Here is an 18363-nt window from a genome sequence, read left to right as displayed (position 1 = left end):
TCCTTGTCCCAGGAATTAGAATGCATAGTGCAGGTGCTATTTTGCCCCCACCCCCAACCTGTGCAGCTGGATACCCCTGTGCAGGCAATAGCCTACACAACTGTATGCATTATTCCTGCTGTTGCATTGTGATAACTATGACTTTTTCCAGTGTCACACATATGTGTTTTACCTATGTGTGTGTGTCTGTAGTTGTGTCTATGTGTGTGTTGGATGTTTGGGTCACAGAGAGGAAATGGGGGAGGGCAAAATGTGTGTGGGAGGTGAGAGCAGGATTGGGGTCTACTATGGATGAAGAATAAGAATAAGGAGAGGAATAGTGTGGTGGGGACCTGAAAGGCATCATTGCTGATGGATTTGTCCTTTTTATTTTTCTGTTTCCCCACAGACAGGACCTGTATCTTCCCCACCACCCCCTGGGGGTCCACTTACCTTATCTTCCTCGATGACAACCAATGACCTGCCTCCGCCCCCGCCCCCTCTACCTTTCGCCTGCTGCCCCCCACCGCCACCACCACCTCTTCCACCTGGTGGGCCTCCCACTCCCCCTGGTGCCCCACCTTGCTTCAGCATGGGCCTGCCTCTCCCTCCGGACCCCTGCCCCAGCAGTGATATCCCACTCAGGAAGAAGTGTGTCCCCCAGCCTTCTCATCCACTGAAGTCCTTCAACTGGGTCAAGCTTAATGAGGTAAACAACAAAGAAAAGATCAGTAGGCCCATTCTCCCATGGCCAATACCAGTCAGCCCCATGGATTGCCTTCCGTTGTTTGTAGATCCCCTGTCCTGGGTTCGTTTTTGTGGTGGGGATAAGGGGGTAGTAGATGCAGAATTTGGGATTGCTGATGGCAGTCAGCTTACCATCCACTGGAAAGAACATCTACACTGGTATGAGGAGGCATGAATGTGCTAAGGCTCAGGTTGGTAAAGCCATCTACAGATGGAATTTGTATGTGCTGAGGGTTAATGGAGTGATATAGATACCAGAGCATGGGCCAACCAGGGTCGCTTTCTAGACAACACAGTGGCTGGGCTAGAGTTTAAGGATAGGGTCTATTTGAGGAAAAGGGTGGAAAGATCTTGGGCCAAGGTCTAGAGATGGTAAAGATCAGGGCAGTGTGTTCAAAGGACTGAAACTGTGAGGCCATGGCAGGGGAAGTGATAGCTCCCTTGCCATGAACAGTTTGATGTCAAGATGTAGCCATTTTGGCATCCTCCTGGGGGAAGGTAAACATACTGAGTACTTTTCTAGACTTCTAAGTAGTGAGAGACCCTCATGAATATTATCCACCAATAATCACTGATCCCAGATCACGTGTGGGAGTTGATTCCTCTGTTGGACTCACATGAGCATGGAGGAGAGGTGCCCTGGTTGCATTAGACAGTTAGTAATTTAAGGCCAGTTCCAGCCTGGGTCAAGCCCTGCCTCTGGTTCTATAATAAGTGCTATTAAGAGGATCTGTGGCTTTGTCCATGAGGTGTAACTGGGCTCAGTTAGCCTGACTCATATGCATACTTCGGCAGCAGCCATGCAGACATCATTTTAGAGCTGGGACAAGTGTATGCCCTCTAGCCTTGTTGTCTCAGCCTTTTGGTCTAACTCTTGGAGAATTCATAACTGTACCTTCCTATGCAAGCTTAAATGAGCTCAGATGGAGACTCAAGTGGGAAGAGATGTGAGATGTGAAGTAGGTGGCCAGCTATTTGTTAGCTGACTCTCCTAACGGTAGACCAGCTAGCCAGTCAGTCTGAGGACTGCTTTGTGTAAAGCTTTTTGCAGGGGGCTATGATGGATAATAATAAAAGGTGAGACAAAACACTGCCCTGTAAGAGCTTTGGACCTGGAAAAGTAGGAATTTTGTTTAAGGAAACACCTAGAGATCCCAGAGAGGGATTGAAGGGGAGGTTCTAACCTCTAAACCAAGTGTGGCTCTAACTAACTGCGACCGGTGTAAATCACTCACTTTGTACCTCAGTTTTGCTCATCTGTGAGATTTCTAGGATTCCTTTTACCTCTGGTTTTATAATGGAGGTGGAAAGACAAAGCATGAATACAGCCCATTCATAGTCTCCTGGGCCTCTGATAACATCTCCAATCTAAGCTGGTAAAATTTTAGAGACATCTGTTAGAGTTTTGAAGCCACATGGTTGACGTTTGTGACAACTGTACCGCACAGCTGTGCCCTGTGGGCACTTCTCCATGGTCATGAGGCAGATAAACAGCTCTGAAGAACCAAAAGGGCCACAGGTTGTGTGGAAATGTTCAGTGTTCATGAACAGAAAAAATATATATACTTTTTGGGGGGTAAAAAAATATTTTTTTGTTGTTGTTTCCTGTACTTAGAATTATCATTTGAGGGGTTTTTTTTTTGGCTTCCTTAAAAAAACCTTTTAAATGTTTTAACTGAAGTATAGTTGACACACAATATTACATTAGTTTCAGGCGTGCAACCTAGTGGTTTGACAACTCTGTACATTATGCTATGGTATGATATATCTATTTTCAATGTTCTCAGGAACCTCCGTACTGGTTCCCACAGTGGCTGTACCAGTTTGCATTCCCACCAACAGTGCAAGAGGGTTCCTTTTTCTCTGAATCCTCACCAACCCTTGCTTCTTCTTGTCGTTCTGATTCTAACCATTCTGACAGGTGTGAGGTGATATCTCATTGTAGTTTTGATTTGTGTTTCCCTGATGATCAGTGGGTTTGAGCATCTTTCCATGTGTCTGTTGACCATCTACAGGTCTTCTTTGGAAAAATGTCCATTCAGGTCCTCTGCCCATTTTTTAGTTGTATTACTTGTGGAGTTTTTTGGTGTTGAGTTGTATAGATTCTTTATATATTTTACATTTTAACCCTTTATTGAATGTATCATTTGCAAATATCTTTTCCCATTCTGTGGTTCCCTTTTGGTATAATTTTAAGATTTTAAATAAGATTTTATAAGATTATAAAAATCTTATAAATAAGATAATTATAAGATTTTAAAAAGGTAATGAAAAGTTGATTAGGCACCTCAGCCATTAAGGAAGACAGACAAGTCAACTAATATTTTTGCAGCATTTTCATCAAGTAGAGCTTTGCACTTAGGATTTTCTCTGGGGTCCAATAATAATAAAGTCTATATAAATTCCTCAGGGGCCCCAAGTAGTCCAGAGTTTTATTCCTAGACTGGAAAGTACAAGTCTGATGGAATAAGGAATAGAAAGGATTTGCAGGAGTTGTCAACATTTCTCAGCAGGGGTGACTGGAGGGGCATTGAACAGTATCTGTGAACCTATTATCCCAGTTCCAAGCTTTTAATCATGTGACCAGGAGTTATTTCATCATTTTGGCTTCAGGTTCCTAATCTGTAAAATGGGAGTAATTATGACATCTATATCAAAGGACTGTTATGAGGATCAATTGATATATAAAGTACTTGGAACAGTGACTGACACATAGAAATTCATAATAATAATAATAATCTTAGGTTATGAGTGGCACTACCATGCATGCTTTAAGTGTGTTATCTCACTTAATCCTTACTTCAACTCAGTCAGCAAGCATCATTGAGACTGTGCTTCCTTTTATGTGAAATAAAAAGAGAATAGTACCCCTCTACTTTCCAACACTCCTGCATAGTGGTGAGGCTGGGAGTGCAAGCTGGCTTGGTCTGTCTGACCCCAGATGCTCAGTGAGAGAAACACCCTGAAAAGTGTTTTGGAGAAAGATTTCCCTGGCATATAAAGGATGTCTCTAGAAGGCCAGAAGCCCCAGGAACCTAGACTGGAAATGATGAGGTCTTGGCCACAGTGATGCAAAAATTAAAGCCAGGCATTATTCTATACAGTGGGCACATCAGGGCGACTTGGTAAAATGCAGCATGTAGAGAATACTAGGAATTGAGGGACCTCTGTCTGGCTCCAGAGCTCAGCTACCCCTCCATGATGAGCTGCATATGGAGATGGGATGGTATGTGGCAAGAAGGGTGGGAGAGCTGGGTGCTTAGCCTGTTCTCTTAGGGGAAGCTCTTTCTGGGGTTGACCATCCAGCTCTCTCACTCCAGCTGGTTCTTCTTGCCATGGCCTCACCAGGAATAAAGATCAATGGCAAGTTTGACCTGTGTGGGCTTTCCCATGGAGCCCACCCACCTCAACTCCAGGCCTAGATTCAGATGGGGAACCAGTTAGAGGTTTCCCTTCCTTGCTTTCTTGGTTCAATTTCCCCTCCTTGCTTTCTTGGTTCAATTTCCCCTCCCATCTTCTCTCTGCCTCCCATCTACCCCATTCTGGGGGCTTGGCTCCTTTCCCCAGTCCCCTTCCCTACCCCACGCATACTCCTGTGCACGCACACGTGTACACACACACACACACACACACACACACACACACGCGCAGTGGTTGTTTCTGCCATGAAAAGAATGTGTCTGTGTTGGGTTTGGCCAGTTGCCTGTATCCCTTGCTGCTCTGGGCTTCCCAGCCCGGCATTCCACAAGAGGGTCCCTGGCCTTAGGAAGGCCACAGGAATGTCCCCACCCCCCTGCTCTGGCCTAGCCTCCCCTTTCCAGAGTTTAAGAAAATAAAAGTGAGTGAAAGGTATGTTTCTCTCTCTAAGCCTTGCTGAGGGGGAGATGGAGGGAGGAGGCAGCAGTGGCCTTAGAAAGGTTCCCCAGCTGCCTTCCAGGCAGAGGAAGGTGGGAGATTCCATTTTAAAGGACAGCAAAGCTTGGGATGAGGCGAAGATCCCTGGGAGGACAGAGTCAGAGCACCCTGGGAGGGGCTGTGCTCTCTGCCCTCTGAGCCATTGTCAGGGTGCTATGAGACCACTGGGGTCCTCTCATCTTGGCTGATGGGGCCTCCCCCCAGGGAAGGGATTCAATTCCAGGGTTCTACACAGAAGTGGGACATTTCCTAGGTGGAGAGACCTTGGAATGTAAACCCTTGGACGCATTCCAACTGTGAGGGATAGACCACTTTCCCTGTTTCCACAACAGGAAGTTGTGGCAGAGTCTTGCTGGCCTGAACAGTCGCTATAGGGGCCAGGATGTCTCAGGCTTTGGCATTTGTCCACTTCCTGGGAATCTGGGAAAGTGGGAAGAAGACCCCTGGGAGAGAAAATGACCATCTCAGTTACGAGAAATATAGTGGGCACTGAGGATTTGAGGATCTCAAATATGTGTGGGCACTATTCCATCCAATGACTCCAGCCGACACTGACCTTTAGGGAGTGTGTCCTGAGAACACTGGTTTAGTTTGGTTTTTCTGGAAAGAGTTTCATACCCTCTTTCATATTTGCCCACCCATCACTCCACTCCGTTTGATTTCTGGAACATACATGTGGTCCCACAAGAAAAGGAGGACGAGCGGGTTGGCTCTCGCCTCTGCTTTGGAGCAGAGTATTTAAGATTTGGGGGAAGATGAATCAACCCCCTTCTGAAGGCCTGAAAGCCTGGCTATTGTATTTTGTGCAGCTGGGAACAGGGAGGGTTAGGGAGACATTGGACCTCTTCATAATGAGGGAGTTGAGTCAACCACTGGGTCTTCTCCCTGTGCTGAATCTTAGGAACGTGTCCCTGGCACCGTATGGAATGAGGTTGATGACATGCGGGTATTTCGGATTCTGGATCTAGAGGACTTTGAAAAAATGTTTTCAGCTTATCAGAGGCACCAGGTAAGACCCTGCCCTGCCCCCTCAGCTGCTTGGGTCTAGCCTTCCAGTCTTGACTTCACCTATGCCCCTTGAACCCAACTCTCGACCCCTCCTCTCTCCCTCCCTTACTCTCATGTATACTGAATGATTTTACTCCTGATTAGGTACCATTCTTTGCTGGGGGACATGGATCCGAATTAGAGGTGTGAAGTCCAGCAGGGAGAAACATCCCATTGTATTACAGTTCTGACACACAGTTGTGCGTATTTACACATCAAGTGCTGGAATCGTATTTTGTCCGTTTCTCTCTTTCATCTTGGAGAACTGGAGATGGAGTCACAGGCCCTGACTACTTTTGACCCCTGTTCTTTCTTTGGCCCCAGGATCTAGACACTCTACGTAGCAGGCATGATAACTTTCAAATCATTTTCTCCACCGTACTCTCCCAACACCCACCCCCACGAGTCAGTTAGCCATGGGTGTCAGTGTTTCAAGGAAGATGGAGCTTCTCCAGGTCACATTAGGGGGTTAGGGTGGGTCTGGGCAGGGCTAGAGGAGCCCTGCAGACACTGCTTACAGATGGCTGGTCAGTCAGCCTGCTCTTCTAGCAGCAGTAAGAGGGTGGGAGGGTGGATGAATGCAGAGCATCCCTGAGGCAGTGCCAGTTCTCAGACCTCGTCCTCACAGGAATGTGAGTCAGGAGGTGTGTCTGGGCCCAGGAATCTGCACTGTAGCTGGCACATCTGGGGGCCCTTCCCCCAAGCCCAGTTTGGGTATTCCCAGCCTCAAGGCTTTAGAGTGTGTCCTCTCTGGCCTCCCTTCGAAGGTTGTTGCCTCTCTGTGCTGTGCCACTTTCTCCTGTCTCCTCTGCTGAGCCCAGGGTGCCAGCCCTGAGGACACCCCAGGTGCCAGCGAGTGGGATCTGTGCCCTCCTGGGCCCTGGGGAGCAGCTGCATGTTGTGGCCGGGCTCCCCAGTGCTTTCTGCCAAGTTCAGACCTGTGGACAACCCTTCCTGAGCGCACACAAGACTCCTCTTAGGGGCCTAGCCAAAGGGATGGAGTAGGGGTGGGGCTCTGGCCTTGACTTGGAGTTCTGGAAAAACCAGATAGTTGTTATTTAATTTAAATGTAAGTGCTCAAGGCATCTGATTCTTTACCCTAATTCCAGGCAGAATTTTTAGCCCCTGCCCATATCAGGCTGGCATGGCCTCAGGCAGCAGCTGTGGCTTAGCAGGAGGGGGAAGGGGTTCTTCTGAGCACTTGTGGATTGGTGCTCCTGAGTGGAACAGAGGGAGCATGTGCAAGGGGTGTATCAGGCATGGTCAATCACACAACTCCCCCTAATTGGAGAGTCTTCCTGGTGTCCAGGATTCCATCCTGGCCCATCCGGTTTCCAGGGCCCCTGAGGTCAGGCTAGGATGGGGACCAGTGGGGAGAGAGAGACCATGGGAATTAGAAACAACCTGCATCTGGGGCTTCCCAGTTTGGTGACTGGAGAAGAGTTGTCTTCTGTTTCTTCTCTGAGTCCCCTATTTCAGGACTGACCTCACCCAGAGGTTGCCCAGACTTGGGGTGAATTGTCACTTGGTGGTTGCCCAGACTTGGGGTCAATTCACAGCAGCAGAGCTGGAGAGATCCCAGAGGATGCATGGCCCTGGTCCCTAGTGGCCTCCTTTCCCTGTCTTGGGGTCCAGGATGCATGGGCTTGTTGGGGAAGGAGGTCCTATGAGCTGTGGGGTCTTCCCTCTGTGTCTTATGCAGGTCCTGAATTAGTGACTTAAACTCCATCAGGGTCAGTAAGGGAGAACCGGGTGTGGGCCGTGTCCCCTTAGCTCCCTTAGAGATCAAAAGACAGACAAAGGGCAAGAGGCAAAATTCAGGGACACCTGCTTTCTTCTGCCTCAATGAATGCAACTTTCACATGTTTCTGGCCCCTTCTGGTTGTATGTCCTCTCCTGTTTAGAAAGATGAAGTCATCCAGCAGTGGAGGAATGCTTTCTGCCCTCTGGGCAATGTCCCAGCAGAGGAGAGGAAAAAATAGCAGCCAAGGCCTGGGTTGGGGAGCTTGGGAGCCTGGCCTGCGCCAACTAGGGAGTGGTGGTCCCACTGGGCCCAGGGCAGGCAGGAGACCTGCTCCCCACTTTGTGGCTTCTCTGTGAGTGCATGTCTGCTAGAATCACCTCCTGTCCACAGCTATTTGCCAGTCTCTATCTCCAGCCATATGGGTCGCCTTGGGAGTGGGAGGACAGAGTGGATACTGAGGGGTTTCCATGTCTCTCCTACTGTCCCTGGGTCCCTGAACCTCTTGGCTAACATTGTGCATGTTTAATTCTCTGTTGGCTGTGGCTGCTACCTGCCTAGGAGCTGATAACTAACCCTCAGCAGGTGAGTCACTCTTGGGGCTCTGGACACTCTAACTTCTAACCACTGTCCTGGGCTGCTGGCCTGTACTGGCCCAAACAGAGGGCTTATTCATTCTACCTTCTACCTTTATTACCCATCCCAACAGGGAAACATGGGAAAGGGCCCCCAAAGAGAAAGCAGAAATGTAGGGGAGGGAAATAATTCAAGCAGACTGCTACCAGCAATGGAGGTGAATGTCTACTGTAGTAAGGAGAAAACTTCCAGGTCTATTGTATCACCCACCTGGCCCAAGGCGAGGCTATTTTGAAGACTGCACAGGCTGGGCACTGTACAATCCCAAAGCCACAATTCACAAAGATAAAGATGTGAGTGGGGGCCCTTGGAATTATACAACATGAAGCATGTGCTTGGAACAACCTCCCAGAATAAGAACTAGTTTCCTGTCTACCTCACCAAGGGCCCAAGAGAAGGAAGGGAATCTGTTTTGGGGGGAGTCTGCCTGCTGGAACTCCAGTGAAGAGAATTCTTCATGGGATTCTGCCTCAGTTTCCCCACCTCTGAACTCGAAACATCCTCTACTCTGGGCACACTGGGCTGTGCTTGAAGTCTTCAGGAGTCTAGGAACTGTGGCCTGATGGGAACTTGGAACCAGCTTCTCATCATAAGCTTGGGGAAACTGTCTGGGTGGGGTGGTAGAGTAGGGCTGATTCTCTGCAATCAGAGAGATCATATCACATTGCCCAAAGCCATAGGGGTCCGTCTGGGCTCTAGTTTGCCAGAGAGTGCAATCTCTAAAAAGGAGGGGGGTCTTCATTGCCCCCAACCCATTCTAACCCATGGTAAAGTCCCAGTCTACTTGATTATTAACTACCCTTGTCTCTCTCTCCTTTTTCTTTCCCTGTTTTTCTTCCCTTCAAACCAGGAGTATCCCCTGGTTGGTGTGGGAGTGGTTCCCGGGGGTGGGCAAGGCAAGGATTGGGGAACATACATACCTCAACCTTTCTACTTGGCTTGTCGGTTTCAGAAAGAGCTGGGCTCCACAGAGGACATCTACCTGGCCTCCCGCAAGGTCAAAGAGTTGTCGGTCATTGACGGCCGGCGGGCACAGAACTGCATCATCCTTCTCTCTAAGTATGTGCTTGCATAGCCTGTTCAGCCCTTGGTGGGAGGGATGAGACCCCAGGAGGCAGGACCTTGAGAGGGCTAGAGCAAAAGCCGACAGTGGAACTGAATGCCTGGGGGACAGGAGCGACAGAGGAATGGTGTGACAGCAGTCTCTGCGCTCCCCTTGCCCCCCGCAGTCCCCTGGGAATGGTAGGGGACCACTGATCTAGAACCCTTCCTGGGAGGGTTCTAGGGAGCCTTTGGGAGCTCATGTTCTGCAGCAGTGTGGGGCTCTGAAGACAGGAAACTGTCCCTGGTCAGCATCTGGCAGCAGAGTTGCTCTAAGCCCATGGAGGGCCCCGCTAGGCTTAGGCCACAGAGCAGCATGATCTCAGCCCCCAAGCATTTCCCGTGGCTACAGAACAAACAAGGCAGTATCTGCACTAACAGCACAGCTTCTGTGCGGGGCCTCCTGCCTGAGCCAGGGTCAGAGGGCACTGCCTCCCATACTATTCTTAGCCCTGCCCCAGCCATCTCTAGGGCATCCATCCCCCTTTCTTCTCATAGACCCCAGGCCTCAGTTTCTCCCTCTTGATGGTGGAGGAGAGTTCTCTATCCCCAGGATTCCCAATGGTATGCATCTGGAAGGATAGGGAAGGGCTGTGTGTGTGTGTGTGTGTGTGTGTGTGTGTGTGTAGGGGGGTGGCTTGTCCCTCACCCAGACAGCAAGACGTATGGGAGCAGCTGTGTGGGAGCTGAGGCGCTGTCAGAAGACTGAGGGCTCTTCTGTCTTCCGACACTGAAGGAAGCAGGAAACAGCCCCCTTTGTGGCCTGCTGATATTCCCATCTTCCCATGGAGATGCACTAGATATTTTAGGAAGGAGAAGGATCAGAAACCTTTTTTTCCTGTCTCTCTGTCTACACTAAAGATGGCCCTTTTACTCCCAAATGTCCCTATCACTTATGACAGACACTGAAGCAAGACTCAAGTCTATGCTTTGACTAAAACATATCATTATTGAGTTTATAGAGTGAACCATATCAGTTTAGTTAGAGAAGGCTTTGCAAAGGTGGTAAAGAGGGAGCACTGTGGAATATACTCCCATGTTGACATGAGGGAGAGAGAGCAGGAGAGGAGAAGGGCTGGGGTCTGCCCTGAGCAGAGGGGCCCGGCCAGGCTTCTCAAGGGGCAGGGTTTCCCTTCAGGCTGAAGCTTTCTAACGAAGAGATCCGGCAGGCCATCTTGAAGATGGATGAGCAGGAGGACCTCGCAAAGGACATGCTGGAGCAGGTGAGGCCTCTAGTGGGGAGGGGATGGGAGCTGAAACTAGGGGGCAGCTGCACCCCTTCCTGACAGCCCCCAGAGAGGCCAAGACTTTTAGTTAAAGGGGAAATCATGCTGGAGGATGGAAGACTGGGGGGAGGTTTATAGACACTCCCTAGACCAGCCTTTCTGAGGGGAGGCCAGGAAAGGCAGCATCTTTTCTAGCGGATTGAGGCCCTGAAAGGAGATATGAGGTATGATCCCCCCTGGGCCCAAGACAAAGTCAGAGTGACCTATAGTCATATCTTCCCCAAATCTCTTCTACCTCAATTTATTGGGTCCTTCAAAAGAAACCTAGAAAGCACCAAACAAAACCACCATCAGTTGGACCTCATTAGAATGAAGAACTCTGTTCATCAAAAGGCACCATTGCTAGAGGGAAAAGACAAGCCAGACCTTAGAAGACATTTGCTTTATGGACATCTAGCAAAGATCTCATATTCAGAATAAAGAACTCTACTGATCAGTGAGAAAATGACAAATAGCTCCACTTGAAAATGAGCAGAAGACTTGAACAAGTACTTCAATGAAAGAGAATTTCCGAGTGGCTCAACAGTTGTAGGCAACCAAGAAATACAGTAAACCACAGTGAGGCAGCACCACACCCCCCTACTGGAATAGCTAAAATTGAAAAGATACTGACAATGCCAAATGTTGACAAGGATGTGAAGCGACTGGGATTCCCACTGGCTACAATAATTTGGGGAACAATTTGGCAGTCCACGCAAAGGCTAAATCTATCCTACTGCCCAGCAATCCTGTGGCTAGATGCAGAGAAATGAATGCAAACATTGACTCTACGAGATCGATGCAAGAATATTTATAACACTTTTTTTAAAATTTTTTTAAACGTTTATTTATTTTTGAGACAGAGAGAGACAGAGCATGAACGGGGGAGGGTCAGAGAGAGAGGGAGACACAGAATCTGAAACAGGCTCCAGGCTCTGAGCAGTCAGCACAGAGCCTGACATGGGGCTCGAACTCACAGACAGTGAGATCGTGACCTGAGCCGAAGTCAGATGCTTAACCGACTGAGCCACCCAGGTGCCCCTATAACACTTTTATTCACGAAACCCCCAAGCTGTCTGCAATCCAACTGTCCATCAATGAGAAATTGCATAAATATACTGTGGTATATTCCTACAATAGAATACTGTTCAACACGTATAAAAAGCAAACTACCAATACTTACAGCATGGATGAGTCTCAGACATTGTGTTATGCAAATGAAGCCAGACACCAAAGAAAACACATAGCATGAGTCCATTTATACGAAGTTCAAGACTAGGTAAATGTAATCGAAGGTGATAGAATTCAGTTGAGAGGCTATAAGGTGGAGGTGTGGCTTACTGAAGTGATACGAAAGAACTTTCTGGGGGATGGAAATCTTCTGTCTCTTAATCTAGATGGGAGTTCAGTGGGTGGTTTTGTCAAAATTCATTGAACTGAACATTTAAGATAGATGCATTTTATGTAAATTATACCTCAATAAACTTGGGTTTAAAAGAAAAAAAATCATTGAGCTGTGCACTTAAGAATAGTGTACTTTATATAAATTACATCTCAGTTTTAAAAAGTGAAAAAAGAAAAGTCTAGAGCTGGGTGTCCTGTGGTCCCCTGTGGGCAGATGAAGCGTAAACCTACCATATGAAGATGCCTCTCTCTTTTAAGGACCCCTTCCCATCTTGAGCCTGGGCAGTGTATGGGCATCCACGTATAGCACCCTCATATCAGTTTCTCAGCAGTTTCCTGTGTGACCTCCATCTGCTCTTTGCAGCTCCTCAAGTTCATCCCAGAGAAGAGTGACATTGACCTCCTCGAGGAGCACAAGCATGAGATCGAGCGGATGGCCCGGGCTGACCGCTTCCTCTATGAAATGAGCAGGTCAGGGCAATGGGCATGGAGGGGGGGCGCTGGGGGTGCACAGGCAAAAGAGGGTCTGGATCTAGCTCCTGGAGCTGGAGGGGCTGCCTCACGATGTGGCTCGCCCCATCCACAGGATCGACCACTACCAGCAGCGACTACAGGCCCTGTTCTTCAAAAAGAAGTTCCAGGAGCGTCTGGCTGAGGCCAAACCCAAAGTGGAAGGTATGTTTGAGGGCATAGGGAGGCCTAGAGTGGAGAAGCATCTGGGAGGGCCAATGGGCAGGAATCCGTGAACTGGGACTGAGGAAAACTTTCTCATTTTCAATCTGCCCCTTCCCCCCACCAAAAAAACCCAAAGCCAAGGACAAAACTTAAAACTACGGTTACTGTAAATATATGCACTTGTGTATATTAGCACATGTGCCAGACATGTGACACATTTCCTGTGCCTTAGCCTGCAAACTCTCCAAGGTGAGGGATCTGTTGATATCTGTGCCAGCTGGGCCAGAAATGCTGACCAGATGATAATAGCAAGCACCTAGAACAGGGCCTGGCATGTATTGAGCTCATCAGTCTTTACCCTCCTCGAGAGCTACTAGGTTCATAGAAGACCTCTGGCACATTATTTTAAGCGTGCCCTGTTCAGAAAAGTAGGAAACTGGTTGGGTAATCCTTGGAGGCATCTAGTTTTCTACGTTAGGGAATCCCCCCTACACAGGCCTTTTCCAGATGGGCACTTTGTAATTCAATGGGAACCATGTAGCAAGCACCGCATGAAACATTCCTCGTGGATGGCTTCATTGGTCCTCGCAATCACTATGGGTGCATCCATTCTCTCATGTCTAAAATGGGGACATGCTGCCTGAGGCCATGTTACCTGTGAGTGGTGGAGCCAGGATTGGAACACAGATGTTCTTCAGAATTCATCTTCACTCTTGTTGGGTAGTACTTCACAGACAATGGCAGAGGATTGGGGCGGGGCGGGGGGGACAGGGAGGGGCAGAGAGTTTGGGTAAAAAGTCAGGATGGCCCATGCAGACCCACCAGTGGAGAAGCAGGTGAGGCTGTGAGGCCTACCTGGGGGAAGGACAGGACAGCAGAGTGGAACAGGAGAGCCTGAGTCCAGGATGCTGGGTGGGGGGGTGGGGGGGGTGGGACGGGCAGGCTGGGGCAGAGCAGAGAGAGCATGGGCCCCCTCTGCTGGACACCAAGGCTGGCAAGCATTCCCCTGATGATGCCGAGTCCAGAGAATGGCCTTTCCTGGAGCTGCGTCAGGAATGTTTGGGGGTGGGGGTAGGTGGGTGTGACAGAGCTAGAGGCATAGACCTTCTGCAATCTGCCCCCTACCATACACACACACACGTGTGCATTCACACACACAAGAGAACTGCAGGCTGGCTGTAATCATAAATAATCATTCTGAGGGAGAAGGATTGAGATCAGCAGTGATTCTGTAGGTCTAAGGTCTGGCAGTCCCTCCTGCCCTGGTGATGAGTAAATCCTCACCTTCAGACTGCCTTCTTTGTCCTGCTGCAGACTGCCTTTGGGGCATGAGGCACAGATAAGGGAATCAGTCCAAGACCTATGCTCAACCATTTGTGTGTCTTGGGTCAGTGGCGCAAATGTGAGCAATTACCGTTTGGACTTGTGGAACCAGAGTAATTTAGCCGCTGGGTAGGGTTAATCTCAGATAATCTCAGAGCCCACTCCTAAGAGTTAGTCACTGAATGCTCAGGAGAGTCTCCCTTTAATATTAAGCCAAGCTGAGTAAGACATGTTTTGGATGGCAAAACCTGCTGGCAAAGGTAATAATAATCGCTCTGCGATAGCAATGGCTGCTATTCTAGAATGGTCTGGAGGTCTCTTCCCTGAGAGTTGGGAAGAGGTGGCTGAAGTTGTAGCTTACAGAATCAGGTCAGTGGCTTCACTAGGAGTGGAGACAAGAGGATTGTGCAGGAGTTGGGATTCATATTTTTCCTTCCAGTTCTAGGAAGTATTCCTGGAAAAGCTAAGATTTGGCCAATCCCAGCTGGTGATGAGCTATTGACACCCTACCCACCACTTCCCAACAAGGCCTCTGGGTCAATTTGCCAAAAGCCAATTCACCAAATTTGACAGATTTACCAATTCTTCTATGAATATATTCATGAAACATACTTTTCTTGAATGTATTCTTATGAATATGTTCATTGCTGAATATACCAAAGTTACCGATTCTCATTTTGAATACATTTACTGAATATAGTCAAGATGAATATGGTTTCAAATGTAAACATTCTTATGAATATAGTCACGAATATATTATTCTTATGAATATATCTAAAATGTCTGCATTGCAATGGATGTTTCCTCATTTACACTGATTTTCTTTGAACTCTTGTCAATTTCTGTTTTGCCAACATTTTAGCATTTTTAGAATTCCTTTGCAAATTTCTCAAATAGTGTATCAGCCCTAGGAAAACTATCCCAACCAATATAAATTGCTAAAAACTTTTATAAGTAGTTTTTTAAAGTAAACTTTTTATTCAAATATGGATACAGAAAAGTACACAAATCATAAGAGTCTGACTTGATGAATTATCATAAAATGAAGTAACCTGTGAAATCAACATCCATGTTGAGAAATGGAATGTTGCCAGCTCCAAACAGCCCTCCCTCATGTCGCCCTCCCAAACATTACCCCCTGCAACCATTACGCTGTCTTTTCTAAAGGTTTTATCTTTCTTAACTTTAGGTGGATGATATAATATAATGTGAATAATTTTATGCTGGTCTCTTTTGCTCAGCATTGTGGTTGTAAGTTACTCTGTTGTTACATGTAGCAGTGAGTTATTCATTTTCAGTGCTGCATTTTATTCCATTGTATGAATATCATAATTTGTTTAACCAATCTATTTGTTAAGAATTAAAAAAAAAAACAACTAGAAACCACTCTAATATCCATCAAGAGTAATGCTGCTATTAGGTCATAGAATATGAACATGTTCAAAGGTAGAAGCTACTGACAAACCTTAGTATTCACTTTTATAGCTTTTTTTTCAATTTAAAGTTATACTTTTGGGGGCGCCTGGGTGGCACAGTCGGTTAAGCGTCCGACTTCGGCCAGGTCACGATCTCGCGGTCCGTGAGTTCGAGCCCCGCGTCGGGCTCTGGGCTGATGGCTCGGAGCCTGGAGCCTGTTTCCGATTCTGTGTCTCCCTCTCTCTCTGCCCCTCCCCCGTTCATGCTCTGTCTCTCTCTGTCCTAAAAATAAAAATAAAAAAACGTTGAAAAAAAAAATTTAAAGTTATACTTTTGTTGCTAATTTCATGATGTGTGTGCACATAAAGTATAGTTGACACACGTTACATTAGTTTCAGATGTACAATAGAGGTTGGACAAGTGTAGCTACACTGTGTAATGCTATTATACCATTGGCTATATACACTATGCTGTACATTTTATCTCCACGATTTATTCCATCACAGGAAGACTGTATCTACCATTTCCCTTCACCCACTTTGCCTAACCCCTTACCCTTCTCCCTTCTGGCAGCCATCAGTTCTCTGTATTTATGGGTCTGTGTCTGGTTTTTGTGTATTTTTTAGATTCTACATATAAGTAAAATCACATGGTATTTGTCTTTCTCTAACTTATTTCACTTAGCATAATACCTTTAGGTCCATCCATGTTGTCACAAATGCTAAGATCTCATTCTTTTTTATGGCTGAATAATATTCCATTGTGTGTATCTTCCTTCTTTGTTGGTGTTTTGAGATTTTCCCCAGCTTTATTGAGGTATGATTAACAAAAATTGTATATATTTAAGGTGTACAAGTGTATATACTTAAGATTCACAATTGTATATATTTTTATTTTTTAAATTCCAGTATAATTAACATACAGTATTATATTAAGTTTTAGGTGTACAATATAGGGATTCAATTCTATAATTATGTACATTCATAATGCTCATTATAATAAATATACTATTAATCCCCTTCACCTATTTCACCCATTTCCCCCCCCCCCCCCCCCCTTTTTTTTTTTTTTTTTAAGAGGGTTTTTTTTTTTTTTTTTTTTGGTCTCTTTTTTTCCTTTGTTGTATGGTACTGACACATAAACAGACACGTAGATCAATGGAACAGAATAGAGAGCCCAGAAATAAATCTATACTTGTATGGTCAATTAACCTACACAAGGGGGCAAGATTATACAATGGGGAAAAGATAATCTCTTCAAAAATGGTGCTGGAAAAACTGGACAGCTACATGCAAAAGAATGAAACTTAGCCACTTTCTTACACCATACACAAAAATAAACTCAAAATATATTAAAGACTTAATGTGAAACCTGACACCATAAAAGTCCTAGAAGAAAACTGAGGGAGTAATGTCTTTGACATCAATCTTAGCAACATTTTTCTGCATAGATCTCCTTGGACAAGGGGATCAAAAGCAAAAATAAACCTTGGGACTACACCAAAATAAAAAGCTTTTGCACAACCATATCTTCTTTATCCATTCATCCATCAGTGGAAACAGGTTGCTTCCATATCTTGGCCGTTGTAAATAACGTTGCAGTAAACATAGGGGTGCAGATATCTTTTTGAATTCATGTTTCATTTTCTTTGGGTAAATACACAGCAGTGGAATTATTGGATCATGTGTTTCTATTTTTAGTTTTTGAAGGACCTCCATACTGTTTTTCGCAGTGGCTGCACCAATTTCCATTCTACCAACAGTGCACAAGAGTTCCTTTTTTTTTTTTTTTTTCCAGCTCCTCGTCAACACTGCTATCTCTTGTGTTTTTGATTCTACCCACTCTGAGAGGTGTGAGGTTATCCCTCACTGTGGTTTTGATTTGCATTTCCCTGATGATCAGTGATGTTAAGCATGTTTTTCATGTGTCTGCTATCTGTATGTCTTCTTTGGAAAAATGTCTAGTCAGCTCCTCTGCCCATTTTTAAATTGGATTGTTTGGGTTTTATTGGTGTTGAGTTATATAAGTTCTTTATGTATTCTGGATATTAACCCCTTATCAGATTGTTTGCAAATATCTTCTCCCATTCAGTAGGTTGCCCAGTTGTTTTATTGGTTTCTTTTGCTGTGCAAAAGCTTTTTATTTTGGTGTTGTCCCAGTAGTTTATTTTTGCTTTTGTTTCCCTGGCCTGAGGAGATATATGTAGAGAAAAATGTTGCTAAGGTCAGTGTCAAAGAGATTACTGCCCATGTTTTCTTCTAGGAGTTTTATGGTTTCAGGTCTCATATTTAGGTCTTTAATCCATTTTGAGTTTATTTTTGTGTATGGTGTAAGGAAGTCATCCAGCTTTTCCAGAACCATTTATTGAAGAAACTTTCTTCTCCCCATTGTAAATTCTTGCCTCCTTTGTCATTGATTAATTGACTATATAATGGTCATCTATTAATGGCATCTATAATGGCCATCTATAAACTATGTGCCAGTACCATTGATTACTACAGTTTTAGAGTATATTTTGAAATCTGGGGATCTGATATTTCCATCTATGTTCTTCTCAAGATTGTTTTGGCTATTTGGGGTCTTTTGTGGTTCCATTCAAATTTTAGGGTTATTCATTCTAGTTCTGTGAAAAATGCTGATGGTATTTTCATTGGGGCAATCTGTATATTGCTTTGGGTAGTATGGAAATTTTAATAATTTTAATTCTTCTAATCCTTGAGTGTGGAATATCTTCCCATTGATTTTATTTTCAGTTTCTTTCATCAGTGTTTTATAATTTTCAGAGTTTATTAAGTTTATTCCTCGGTATTTTATTCTTTTTGGTACAATTATAAATGGACTTATTTTCTTAATTTCTCTTTCTGCTTCATTGTTAGTGTATAGAAAAGCAACCAACTTCTGTGTATTTTGTATCCTGAGCCTTTACTGAATTCATTTACTCTAATAGAATTTTATTGTAGTCTTTAGGGTTTCTCTGTATAGTGTCATGTCATCTGCAAGTAGTGACAGTTTAATTTCTTCCTTATCAATTTGGATACCTCTTCTTTCTTGTCTGATTGCAGTGATTAGGACGTCCACTACTATGTTGAATAAAAGTGTTGAGAGTGGACATCC

At 45.7% G+C, this 18363-nt stretch overlaps 1 protein-coding gene across 1 annotated transcript in view; it reads left to right on the top strand.

Moving 5' to 3' along the window:
* Positions 1-18363, top strand: part of DAAM2 (dishevelled associated activator of morphogenesis 2) — a gene marked incomplete at its 5' end in the record, with an annotated part of 53855 nt that overhangs the window by 24001 nt on the left and 11491 nt on the right. The window contains 6 exons of the mRNA XM_049653193.1: positions 367-688; positions 5543-5650; positions 9018-9124; positions 10305-10389; positions 12200-12306; positions 12422-12510. Coding sequence (XP_049509150.1) covers positions 367-688; positions 5543-5650; positions 9018-9124; positions 10305-10389; positions 12200-12306; positions 12422-12510 — 818 coding nt within the window. The remainder of the gene's footprint in view (positions 1-366; positions 689-5542; positions 5651-9017; positions 9125-10304; positions 10390-12199; positions 12307-12421; positions 12511-18363) is intronic.

The sequence above is a fragment of the Panthera uncia genome (assembly GCF_023721935.1).
Source record: "Panthera uncia isolate 11264 chromosome B2 unlocalized genomic scaffold, Puncia_PCG_1.0 HiC_scaffold_24, whole genome shotgun sequence".
Taxonomy (NCBI): Eukaryota; Metazoa; Chordata; class Mammalia; order Carnivora; family Felidae; genus Panthera; species Panthera uncia.
The sequence above is the reverse complement of the archived record's forward strand: the minus strand, read 5'-3'. Positions and strand labels throughout refer to the sequence as shown.